The sequence below is a fragment of the Pseudorasbora parva genome, chromosome 2, assembly GCF_024679245.1.
Source record: "Pseudorasbora parva isolate DD20220531a chromosome 2, ASM2467924v1, whole genome shotgun sequence".
NCBI lineage: Eukaryota > Metazoa > Chordata > Actinopteri > Cypriniformes > Gobionidae > Pseudorasbora > Pseudorasbora parva.
The window spans coordinates 35,409,989-35,423,781 of NC_090173.1; the positions used below are offsets into that span (position 1 = coordinate 35,409,989).

General features: G+C 37.8%; 1 protein-coding gene across 2 annotated transcripts in view; it reads left to right on the top strand.

The window, feature by feature from the left end:
• Positions 1–5,021: 5,021 nt before the first annotated feature.
• prkcbb (protein kinase C, beta b) overlaps positions 5,022–13,793 on the top strand; it is a 159,305-nt gene continuing 150,533 nt past the window's right edge. The window contains exons 1-2 of one of the 2 annotated variants that reach the window (XM_067418184.1): positions 5,022–5,375; positions 6,211–6,242. In XM_067418184.1, coding sequence (XP_067274285.1) covers positions 5,200–5,375; positions 6,211–6,242 — 208 coding nt within the window. In that variant the 5' untranslated portion in view covers positions 5,022–5,199. The remainder of the gene's footprint in view (positions 5,376–6,210; positions 6,243–13,793) is intronic. The other variant, XM_067418176.1, reaches the window with a different exon arrangement.

Below are 13,793 nucleotides of genomic sequence, written 5' to 3' on the forward strand. Positions count from 1 at the left end.
TTAACGAGCACGAAATGACTGAACAAACAATTCCAAATTGCCTTGCTCTTTGGAGATTTCGCGCGTACTCTTCATCTAGAAGAACAAAAATCCCAAGTGTATTAAAGGATATGATCAATCTATATTTATCATTATGTAAAGGCATCTCCATAGCAACCATAGGAAGAAAGACGCTCATTATTCCATTTAAATTCAGAGCGGCAGAGGTCAGGCACTAGAATAAATTGCTAGACATTTTAGGAACAATAGGCCTGTATCAATGTAAAATACAATTTTCATCTCTGTCAATTTTGTAAACAAGTGCAGTAATGTGCTAGTGTAGGGCAATCATTAAACTAAAAAATTCAAGATGTGTTGTTTGTTTCTGTCATTTATTCACCCTCATGTCTTTCCAAATGTTTAGGCCTATGAATTTATTTTGTGGAACATATCAGGAAGAACAATTTTAGTGATGACTTACTTTCATTGACCTCAGCCATTTAATATCTTTTATAATGTGAGGTAGAGAAAATGTATCAGGCTTTTCATTTTTAAGTGCCCCTATACAGGTCCTTCTCAAAAAAGTAGCATATGTTATAAAAGTTCGTTATTTTCCATAATGTAATGATAAAAAATTAAACTTTCATATATTTTAGATTGATTGCACACCAACTGAAATATTTCAGGTCTTTTATTGTTTTAATACTGATGATTTTGACATACAGCTCATGAAAACCCAAAATTCCTATCTCAAAAAATTAGCATATCATGAAAAGGTGCTCGAAATGAGTTATTAACCTAATCATCTGAATCAACTAATTAACTCTAAAGACCTGCAAAAGATTCCTGAGGCTTTTAAAAACTCCCAGACTGGTTCATTACTCAAAACTGCAATCATGGGTAAGACTGCCGACCTGTCTGCTGTCCAGAAGGCCATCATTGACACCCTCAAGCGAGAGGGTAAGACACAGAAAGAAATTTCTGAACGAATAGGCTGTTCCCAGAGTGCTGTATCAAGGCACCTCAGTGGGAAGTCGTGAGAAGGAAAAAGTGTGGCAAAAAATGCTGCACAATGAGAAGAGGTGACCAGACCCTGAGGAAGATTGTGGAGAAGGACCGATTCCAGACCTTGGGGGACCTGCGGAAGCAGTGGACTGAGTCTGGAGTAGAAACATCCAGAGCCACCGTGCACAGGCGTGTGCAGGAAATGGGCTACAGGTGCTGCATTCCCCAGGTCAAGCCACTTTTGGGCTATAGAGAAGCAGCACTGGACTGTTTGTTTAGTGGTCCAAAGTACTTTTTTTTTAGATGAAAGCTAATTTTGCATGTCATTTCAGAAATCAAGGTGCCAGAGTCTGGAGGAAGACTGGGGAGAAGGAAATGCCAAAATGCCTGAAGTCCAGTGTCAAGTACCCACAGTCAGTGATGGTCTGGGGTGCCATGTCAGCTGCTGGTGTTGGTCCACTGTGTTTTATCAAGGGCAGGGTCAATGCAGCTAGCTATCAGGAGATTTTGGAGCACTTCATGCTTCTATCTGCTGAAAAGCTTTATGGAGATGATTTGGTTTTTCAGCACGACCTGGCACCCGCTCACAGTGCCAAAACCACTGGTAAATGGTTTACTGACCATGGTATTACTGTGCTCAATTGGCCTGCCAACTCTCCTGACCTGAACCCCATAGAGAATCTGTGGGATATTGTGAAGAGAAAGTTGAGAGACGCAAGACCCAACACTCTGGATGAGCTTAAGGCCGCTATCGAAGCCTCCTGGTCCTCCAGAACACCTCAGCAGTGCCACAGGCTGATCGCCTCCATGCCACGCCGCATTGAAGCAGTCATTTCTGCAAAAGCATTCCTGACCAAGTATAAGTGCATAACTGAACATAATTATTTGAAGGTTGCCTTTTTTTGTATTAAAAACACTTTTATTGGTCGGATGAAATATTCTAATTTGGGTGAGATGGCTGTATGCCAAAATCATCAGTATTAAAACAATAAAAGACCTGAAATATTTCAGTTGGTGTGCAATTCATCTAAAATATACGAAAGTTTAATTTTTAGCATTACATTATGGAAAATAATGAACTTTTATCACATATGCAATTTTTTTTTTTGAGAAGGAACTGTAACTTTAGGAGCGTTTAACAAATATTCCAACAGTAGGTGGCAGTACATGATACAAAACATGATCGGTTTTACAATGATTGATCAAATCAAATACATTTTACAAAGAAACAGATGTCTCAGGTTCCAGTCTTGAGGAACCTCTCTTGCATGCACAAACTCATAAGATTGGAAACCGCAGGAATTTCAGCGCATGTAGGTATGATGTGTGTGCGTGGGCGACTGCCAGCGAAAAGCGTAGTGGGCGCAGAGCAGGTAAGCTGCTCTAGATGCTGTTAGCTGTGGGCATCACTACTCACAGGTGATCTCTGTGACCTTAACACTATATCTTCCGTACCACCATTAAACTACGCAGTTCTAGGTTGCATTTCTGCCCATTTCACATGCTGTTGTGCATTTAACGGTTTTCTCTGAGTGCTTAACACATGAAAAGAAAGTCCAAGAGGAAATCATAACGTGGACTTCACAACAAAATACATAACAGCTCCAGAAGCAACAGATGAATTTTACAACATATCACTTAAAAGATTTAAATAGTAAAATCACTCAAGAATGACGCAAATTGAAATAGTTTTCTTTTTTCTTTCAAGTGCATGAAGGCTATGTTTTACAATGTCCACACTGCTCTTCCAAGTAATAAAAGTGAATTGGGACATTCTGCTATAGCCATTCCTTTTATGTTCCACAGATGAAAGTCGTGTAGGCTTCAAGAGACATGGTGTGTAAATCTGGATGAACTTTAAAAGGTGATGAGAGACGTTTTCAGCATAGCTAGTTTGTGTTTAAAACGTCCTACATTTCTTGGATTTAACATTAGGCTGCCTACATAACCAACAACATAAAACAAGAAACGTTTCGCGTTTTCGATAGCTAGACATTCGAATAATGTGTTCATATTTTACATTACATTATACCAACCATGGTCTGTCTGAATACCCGATTATGATTGGGTGGAACGTGCAAAAAAAAAAAAAAAAAAACGTCTAATGCTCAAGTAACTTCCAGTTGAATCATCGTATGCGACTTTTAGAAATTAAATAGCTACTGAATTGCTACATTATAGGGGGGTGTTACATTGTAAATTTAAAGTAAAAGGCTCATAGCTTAATTATATAAATATATATTTAAATTGGCTCTTATAAGTGTAAAAAAAGCAGGACTACAGGTATTTGGTGTTTCTTTCACCAACCCACAAAGCCAATTACACATAAACACAAATGATATTTATGAGCTCTGTGTTCGCCTAATTAAGTCGAGTCTGTTTTTATTGTGAAATTCCACACATTAACCCCTGGTGTCACAGACAAGGCTGGTCTCAAAATGCATGTTTGAGCTTTTTTAACTGAAAAAACTTGCACTGAAACACTATCCTAAAATATGTCAGTGCCGTAATTGTTTTGTCTCAACATGCACACCAGTAATGTTTTTTTAAGGCAAGTTTATAAAAGCCACTTAAATGTCCTAATTGAACTTAGGCCTTATACTGGCTTAATCTAAGCCCTTTCAGTGAAACCAGGCCTCGGAATATTCGATTCGTCATCAATTAAACATTTGATTACCGATATAATTGATTTTGCCAACCCTGGAGTGTAGCATTTCAGTAACAAGCATGAATCACACAATGATAGCCTACAGGACTATGACAACATCAGCACAAGAAGTTCAAGCTCCCTGTTGAAGTTCACTCTCTCGGTAAGTGTATGGCACCATACACTCAGCCGCTGGTTGTCCTTGCCTCCTACTTGTTAGTGCGTCACAGAAAAGGATTGAAGTAACTGCTGAAAAGAGTCATCTGGGACACAACACAGAAATTTATGTAACAAAGCTTAGACGTCCATTTATCCGAGCAGCCACTGAAATAACTTGGCTATCCGTGCATCTTCAGACTTTAGGGAGATCAGAGAACAAGATGCAGTCTGTTACATCTGAACCCCTATAGCCTACTCTGATACAATTCAAAGTATTATTTACTTAGTATTACAAAGTATTATTTATTAATAGGGTTCTTACCTTAAGGGGTCTTTTTCCAATATTGCACTTGATGTTAATTACAGATTCATTGGTGCCAATGAGAGACATTTATTATGATATTCAGATTTAACCACAGGATTGGGATGACCAAATTTAAGTAAAAATCAGCCATTGAAAATCATGGTTACCTACTTCTGCCTAATAGTCATTCTTTCATAGGTTGTCATATTTTATCAAACATAAAAATTAAATGCATGTTAATTTAATTTAGCAGTTAATTCCTAATTATATTGATATTGTTTAATCAGTCTATCAGTCTTCAGAATATGGAGTGCTTAATTTTTTTTAAGGTAAACTCAGTTTTTATTATTAACTGGAACATATCGGTCCCATTTTAATTAGTGGTTTAGAAATAAAACTCATTTACTTTGTTCCATGTGCCTAAATACACTTATTTTGTTGGTTTTTCTCTTTTAATACGAAAAATGTAATTCGTGGATTTTGTACAGCAGGTCACGTGATGTCACGTTAGCGCCCATGAGGGGGCGACCCGCTCCATGTAGAATAAGTTTCTTTTTCTATGACTAGTCTTCTGTAGGCCTATATGATTTAATATTTATCCTAAGTGCTATTAATTTTTGTGTAAAACTTTAAGTGCGCCTTTAAGTTTTATCACAAAGAATTGGTGTTTTAACGCAATCTCGGGTTTCTTCATATTCTATCAGCAAGGCAGTGACAGGCTGCATGATTGACAGTTTTCTTACAACATTTTCATGAACCTCATATTTCATAATCTACTCGTAAACGTTTCCATCGCCTCCTCCTCGTTATACTGTTGAGCGCTTTCATGTAAATGTGAGAGAGGTCTGACAATCTCTATCAATCGGCTCTGCTTGCCAAAGGTAAATGAGTGGGTGGGTGGGCGGAGTCTTGTAACAGCGCGTCAGAGTGTATGTGTGAGAGTGTGTGTGCGTGTACCGGTGCGTAAGGAGGGCACTTGGGCAGAGAGGGACGCAAAGCATCGCGCCTGAGAGTTCATCGCATTCTGAAGCTCCGCATTATATGTACACACTCCGCACAACTAACTCCAGTATACAGGCTCGCGCAAACTTTCCCCGCGTTGAGAATGGCAGAGCCGGCACAATCGAACAGCGATGGAGAGGAGGGGAGCGCACCCATGAGAGGCTTTGCCCGACAAGGTGCCCTGAGACAGAAGAACGTCCACGAAGTCAAGAACCACAAGTTTATCGCTCGCTTCTTCAAGCAGCCTACTTTTTGTAGCCACTGCACGGACTTTATCTGGTAAGAGTTCTAGCCCTCTAAAACTACAATTCATTACCTAGCCTACTGAAGTATATGGCAAGCTGCCTTATCATTCATTCATTAAATCTAACTAATATTTTGTGTAACTAGGTCTTTTTATTTTATTGTTATTACTAGTAAGCAATTCAGTAGGGATTAGCCTTTACAATTTTACAAGCGAGTATGTGTTACTCATTCCTTGGTAGTAACTATATTTTATTATTTATGAAATTATATCTGTATACAAGGCATTAGTATCTTCCTTAAAAGTTATTGATAGGCTATTTAATGGCTCGCCAGAATTGTTCCTTTAGGTAAATTGAATTGCTTATAGGCAAGATTAGGAATGCTATAGTGTAAATGCAATGGAAATTTAGTTCATTTCTAGTTAATTTTAAAGAATATATATATATATATATATATATATATATATATATATATATATATATATATATATATATATATATATATATATATATATATATATATATATATAATATTTGAATATATGTTAAAATGGCTTTCCATAGAGGTGGACCTTTTACTGTTGCAGCTCAGGTGTATCACTGTACACTGTGTCTCAAGATATATTGTACTGTCTTCCTAAACAGCACTCATTTATGCTGAGCAGAAGGAGCTTACTTTGAGCCACGGCTTCATTCAATTCCCTAAATAAACTATGTAAAGTGCAAAGTAAAATGAAAATGTGAACCGGGGGAAAATACTTCATTGTAGTGGTAGTACAAGAAATATGAAAAGAATCATACTACATGAGACAAGAACCAAACAATAAAGTGATTTTATTATGGTTTTAATATTCACTTTTATCTTTCAGGGGTTTTGGGAAACAAGGATTTCAGTGTCAAGGTAGGAATTTACTATCATTGTATTTTGAATCATCTTGGAAAGTGTGCAGTGAAACAGTAAAGTCTTTTCAAGGACCTTCGGTATTGCATATTTTACACATCTCAAGATTTTCCCTTTTAATGGTGTTACCAGAGGACTTGTTGACAGTGTTTAGATTCTTACAGGAACTTACAATGTCTATTTTGAAAATATGCGTTGAGGTTTTCTAGAGGTTTTTACCAGCGTTAGGGTTTCTACCAGCGTGATAATCTTAGGAACATTAAAATGGTGCCCCATCTTTTCATTTTCACAGCGTAGATATGATGGTATCTTATAATGCATTTTGACAGTATAATGGCAATGTATTATTTGGACATTTAATAAATTAGATATTTGCACACTGGTTAAATACATGGTCAGACAGATATTCCTTATTAAGCAGTCTCCAAAAGCTACATGTCTTTGTTAAATTCGATTCTCAGATCAAATCTTAAATGACGTAATTGAGGTTATGAGTTAGAGTTTTCACAGTAAATCTGTATTCCTTTTTAAGGTGATTCTACCTGCAAAACTGTCCAGATTTGAAGCATCTGTTATGCTCACTGAGAAGTTTATGCATCCCATTTGTCCCTTGTGTCTAATTAACTAAGTTTGACATTTCTCATATGAAATTGTGAAATTATAAGAGACCACCCGAATAGATTTTTGTTTGTCAACCTCTTGCACAGGCAATATCACATAGAAGTGTAAACGTTTGGCACGTTTTCTAACATTGCAATTTGTACCTGAATACCATTTAATAGCAGTTTTCTTCACTGCATGAGACTAAATAACCTTTGAAAAGGGATTTTAATTCTTACTCCCCTCTTACAAGGGGATTCTTAAATCCACTAAATGTTCTTTAAGGCGACTGCAATTACCAGTCACAGCAGGTCAGTGGCACCCTCTGCGTTGCTGCTCTTCTCCATTTTTCCAACATAGGCTTCAGCACTAGCTTTAATTACAGGTGCACAGATAAGTGTATGCTGACTTAACCCACTCTTTTCCTCTATCTTACTTCCCTCTCGCTCTGTTCTTTGCTCCTTTTTAATATAAGTCACGTTCTCAAATCTATTCACGTTTCCTCTAAACCTGTTGAAGCCCTATTGATTTGTGAGAGCAGCCCTGACTGTATCTGTATTGCTGGACCCCATAGGAACTGAGGGAGAAAGGGAATTCCTCTGCAAGGTCATGCTCAGACATGCAGAAACCTGAGGGTCTCTGCTGGAGAGAAAAGCTGTTTGTGCCTGGCTATGCCTAGAAGAGTGAAGCTGTTAGAACAGTCTAGGAACCCGTAAGACTTTCGTTCATCTTTAGAACTTGAATGAAGATAGCTGTCCCTCCATAGACAGCCATGCAACTACCACTTTGACGCTTCAAAAAGTTCACAAAGAGTTCATAAAACAAAGCTATATGAATTGAGGGGTTCAGTCAAAATTTTCTGAAGAGACACGGTCACTTTATATGATGCACAGATTTAATTTAGGCCTGTTTAATTTTATATATCTATATAAATGTATTCCTATACAAGCATTGAGTCTTTCGGCAGTGACATGAGGGTGAATGAGGACAGAATTTAAATATTTGGGTGAACTAACCCTTCAACTGTTCCCATCCACTTTTGTAAAATAGAAAAGAGCAGCTTGGACATTTTTCTAGATTACTCCCTTTAAAATGCCCCAATTATGCTATTTTAAAGTTTCCTTATTTTATTTTGGAGGTCTTCTACAACAACAGATTTAATGTTCAAAAGACAGTTTCTCATAATATACATTGCACAATGCACATCCCATTGTTCAATAATTCTTTAATTACACTTACTTTGCTTTATTTATAAAAAGGACCATGCACAATGTTTAAAATAAATGTTTCCATTCCATGTATTGTACCGGATTTAGCTCAAAGCAAATTTTCATCTGCAGTCCTCTGGCAGGTCAACATAAGCAGTAAAGTAACACACACAATACACATATACACATTAAAAAAAATACACATACTGTCACTACAAACAATTAAACGGAAACCATGTCAATGTCTACAAAGCTGATTCAATAAAAAAAAAAAGATTTTAACTGCATTTTAAAAAGTCCAATAGATTAATACCCTTTTATACCCTCTGGCACAGTATTCATGTGAGTCGTTGCTTTCACAGCAAAAGACGATAGTCCAAAAGCAGAACTGCGAAAAGGAATAGCGCAATTTCTCATAGATGATCTAATAGGACGGAATTAGGATGGAAACTAACACAAATATAGAGTACCGAAGGAGCCAAACCATTTAAAATTGTATAAACCATGCACAAATTTGCAAAAAGCACGTAAAATGCTTTTTTTTTAACCTGAAGTTTTTAAAGGTTGTGAGATTTTAAAGGCTTAACCACAGTTTCACCAGCTTGACCACCACATGTAAGACAGTACGAAATATGAGAGAATTGTGGCATACATAAAGGTTTTGCCTACATTAACAGAAAGACATTGTCTAATTTGTCTAAAATTTGCTAAGTTATATTTAATATTCCTCCATTTTCTTTACGTTTTTTTTATCAAGATTTTGATCCAATATTACACTAAGACAATTGAACTTATTGACTATTTCTATGTTTTCACTGATTGAACCTTTGTTTTTGAGAAAAACATTCCTTTAGTTCAAGGTATTATACCAATATTCAAGGTCAGACACGATTTCTCCAGGCCATGTATAATTTTTTCCATGGCAACATGTAGATTTCAGCTGTGAACTCAAACGACTCCTTGGATGAAGCAGTCTCTTTAAATCCCTCCTTTTCGTGAGCCTGCTCTGCTCTGATTGGCCAGACGACCAAGTCTGTTACGATTGGTCAACTGCTAACAGAGCGTGTTTTGGAAACTTCTACAACTTGTGCTCCGGAGGCTTCCTAAAGCTCAGCGATTGTACACACTGTAAAGACAGTAATGATAACGTTGATTTTACCATATCAATCCGATCATGTGATGAAACATAAGAAGAACTTATTAAACCCAAACCTCCACTGCAAGGACGTTTCTCAGTGATACGCTTCTCAGTTTTAGTCTATATTATGAGATGTTGCAACTTTATACTTCAAGATTTGAGAAGCAGCCGTCATTAAAATGACATGTTAATGGGCTAGTCAAGTGGTTTGTGGGCGGTATTTTCTAGTGAGGTAGAACCAGGGGGTTCAAATTTTTCAGGTTTGAGGTTTCTTAACCATGCTGTAAAAATAGACTTTTTCGATATATATCTCTACTAAAATATGTGAAATGGGCCAATGCCGCATTCCCGTAGTTAGGCCTGTCACAATAACACATTTTGCTAGACGATAAATTGGCCAAGAAATTATTGTGATAAACGGTAACATTGTCGTTCTGAGACCATTTTCATCTAAAATAATAAAAATGACATAATGCAGGTAAATTTTTTCAAAGATCAATAAACTTTTATTTCTAAAGACTTTTTAACACTGAAAACTGTTTTTTTTTAAATAACCATAATAAATTAACAAAACAACCAAAAAAATAATATAATGGATGAAAACTGCAACAGATAAGGTACATATTAGGGGTGGTTCGGTTCACAAAACACAAGGTTGAGTTCTGTATGGTCCCTGTTTTTGTCCTTGGTCCAAATTTGTAACTTTACGTGCAGCTCCGCAACCGAAGAAGCTCGAGTTCCAGACGAATTCATATTGATGTGTAATGTTTCATATTGAAGTGTAATGCATAGCCTAACATAAATGGTCTAAAGTAGTATTTTGCCAACAAACTAAAATCAAAACCGTGATATGGCATTGTTCCTTTATAAAACAGCGAAAGACAGTGATTTAATTATGGCAGTCTGTTTGTGCTGCAAGCACTTTGCTCACACGATCAGCTGGTGATCTGGTGTTTTCTCCAAAATAAAAGCTGAGGCACTGAGACTGGCAAAAGCAGCTTCCAAATCCTAAGTGCTCATCCTGCTGGATCTTTCTGCTGCTTTTGACACAGTTAACCACCAGATCCTCCTGTCAACACTTAAGAAGACGGGGGTTTTAAGGATCTGCTCTCCAGTGGTTCAGGTCTTACCTCTCTGGTAGGTCCTACAGGGTGTCATGGAGAGGTGTAGTGTCTAAGTCACATCATCTAGCTACTGGGGTTCCCCAGGGCTCAGTGCTTGGACCACTTCTCTTCTCCATCTACACGTCATCATTAGGTTCTGTCATTCAGAAACACGGCTTTTCCTATCACTGCTGTGCTGATGACACTCAACTCTACTTCTCATTTCAACCAGATGATCCTACAGTCAGTGTTCGTATCGCTGCCTGTCTGACAGACATTTCTGACTGGATGAAAGAGCACCATCTTAAACTCAATCTTGCAAAGACAGAATTACTTGTTTTCTCAACCAACCCAGCACTTCATCAAAATTTCTCCATTCAGCTTGGTTCATCAACCATAACACCATCCAGGACAGCCAGGAACCTTGGAGTTGTGATTGATGACCAGTTAAACTTCACTGACCACATTACTGCAACAGCCCGGTCCTGCAGATTTGCCTTATACAACATTAGAGAGAGTAGACCCTTCCTATCAGAACGGACTGCACAACTCCTGGTTCAAGCTCTTAAAAGCTAGATTTGGACAAACTAGATTTGGGCTAAGCCCCGAATGTTTACGGTTGCTGGCTCCTCCCCTGCGTAGAACTGTCACACAGTGGGATTCGAAACAAAAACGACTCATATAGGCAGTTCATAGTCGTGTAAACCTCATGTTAACCGGTTTATCATGCACAACTTTGCCGAACGTTTACATTCACAAACAGCTATACTACACATGAAAGGGAATAGTCGAAAAACCATAATAGGGGCACTTTAAGTTGGTTAAGCAACATGTTGGTTGCATGTCACATGTTAAGTAAAATGCATGGTTTGAGGTGAATGTAGAGTTAGATGCTTTTGGGTGAACTGTTGCATTAAATAACACTAGACTTTAGTTCATGGGACAGAATGTCTCTCTCTCTCTCTCTCTCTCTCTCTCTCTCTCTCTCTCTCTCTCTCTCTCTCTCTCTCTCTCTCTCTCTCTCTCTCTCTCAGACTTTTTAAGATAGCCTATACTGTTGCATTGTTTCTTTCAGTATTTGTGCCATCCTCAGTTTAGTGCAGTGTACGTATTACAGGCTAGTCCCCATTGTAGTAACCTGTGAAGTGCTAAGGACTGTGACTAGGTTCGAAGTTCCTGGGCAAACCTGATATGAGATTTAAGGACGAATTAGGTAGATTTTGGCAAACTGTTTCAAAACAAAAAAACAAAACAAGTGATGAATGAAACATCTCCCATCTGTGTGACTAACTTCAACCCGTTTGGAAATATTGGTTAAGAAATCTTTCATGCAAAATGACAGATATCATGGATCGCTATTGAAACGGTATTTCCCTAGGGAAAATTCCGAGAACAATAGTAAATGTGACCGTACTCTAAGGCATATGTCTGTTCTTTTGCAGATCCTCGATTAATTCAGATTTTAGATTTAATTCCTCTTCATAATAAGGGGTTATTGTACTTAGAAAATATAGACAATGCATTTGCCTACAATGCCTTTTTAATTTTTTATGCGGGTTAAGTGGAGAAAAAGAAAAATAGACTATCTGAGGAAGGTCGAAGACCCTTGTTGAATACCAGCACAGCTGTGATCTGGTTCTTCCTTAATCATCAGTGTGTGGAAAACAGTGAGTAAATAATAAAAGTGAATTTCCACTTGCTGTCAGCTTGATGGTGAACCAGCTGCTTAGGAGAGCCTCTTTTGCCTCCTCAGTCTTAATTGCAAAATTACGAGTTTAGGGAAGAGCTGGCAGAATGCTACATCTGGATAGAACTGAGTAACAGAGACCGAGAAAGAAGCTAATGAAGGGATAGCGAGATGGTCAGAGCAAGAAACGGAAAGTCGAAAGTATTCAAATTTTGATATCCGAGTAATATGGGGAAATTGCTTTTGAGAAATGTGACGTCTGCTTGACAAGTAAATGGGTATGAAATGTTGATATTTGAAAATGTTTTGCGAGAATAGAAGGCTGTAGAGTGATTTGAGTAAACAGTGTTGGAGATTCACCAGTCAGAATGACTCAGACCTCCAAAAAGTCTCTAATGGTCCCTTTCATTATTTGTACACCTTTTGAAACTAACCTGATGATTTCACTTGAATGTCACCAACCACTCACCTTCTGCCTAAATGCCCTTGGAAATCGAAGCAGACTGTGATTGCATTGATATATTTGTGATGCAGGGGGGTGTCTCACACTTCGCTCTGTTCTGAGCAAAAGCAGAACATATCCACGTCTGAACGTGTGGGCCGTTTAAAACCTCTATATATAGCATAAGTGTTCCATGAAGCAGTGCTTAAATAAGGGGGGGGGGGGGGTAGTATGTGTGGGCGTTCAGGGAGATCAGTAGTATATGAAATGCATAGAAGAACCTCAATCAGAGAACAAGCCATTAGTTCATACACGTCATCACCCTGCCCTTGCAAGAATAATTCATGTTTGCTCCATTTTTGCAGCTTTGGAATGGCATGTTCCCGACAGTAGCCTCATTTCATGGGGAAAAATATAAATGATCAATGGCAACATAAGGCACTGCTGTGTTCAGCTGTAGAGAGGACTGAAGCTGTCTGGATCAGCCACAAGGAAGATTTAGAATTTGTTTTTAGTCTTTTCACTCAAAATGTCAACTTTGTCTTAGATTTTTCTATATAAAGAAAAACAGACAATTGTTGAAATTCAGTAAGGAATGCAGATTGCATATAAGTCAGATTTGTTTTTGGAAGAATTTGATGAGAAATGTTTAAGTTAAAGGCTTAGTTCACTCAAAAATTAAAATACTCTCATTAATTTCTTACCCTAATGTCGTTCGACACCCTTAAGTCCTCTGTTCATCTTCGAAACACAAATGAAGATATTTTTGTTGAAATCCGGTGGCTCAGAAAGGCCTTCATTGACACCAATGTCATTTCCTCTCTCAAGACCCATAAAGGCACTAAAGACGTCGTTACAAAGCCCATCTCACTACAGTGGCTCTACCATCATTTTATGAAGCCACGAGAATAGTTTTTATGCGCAAAAAACCTAAATAACGACTTATATAGTGATGGGCCGAAATTCAAAACAATGTTTTGAACGGTTATAAATCAGAGTATTGATTCATGATTCGCCAATGTCACCTGATTTCAGCAGTTTGACACACGATCTGAATCATGCACTGATTTATAACCGTTCGAAACATTGTTTTGAATTCGGCCCATCACTATATAAGTAGTTATTTCGTTTTTTTGCGCACAAAAACTATTCTCGCCACTTCATAAAATGATTGCAGAACCACTGTAGTGAGATGGGCTTTTTAACGACATCTTTAGTGCCTTTATGGGTCTTGAGAGAGGAAATGACATTGGTGTCAATGAAGACCTTTCTGAACCATCGGATTTCAACAAAAATATCTTTGTTTGTGTTCTGAAGATGAACAGAGGTCTTATGGGTGTTAAACGACATGAGGGTAAGTACTGAGAGAATTT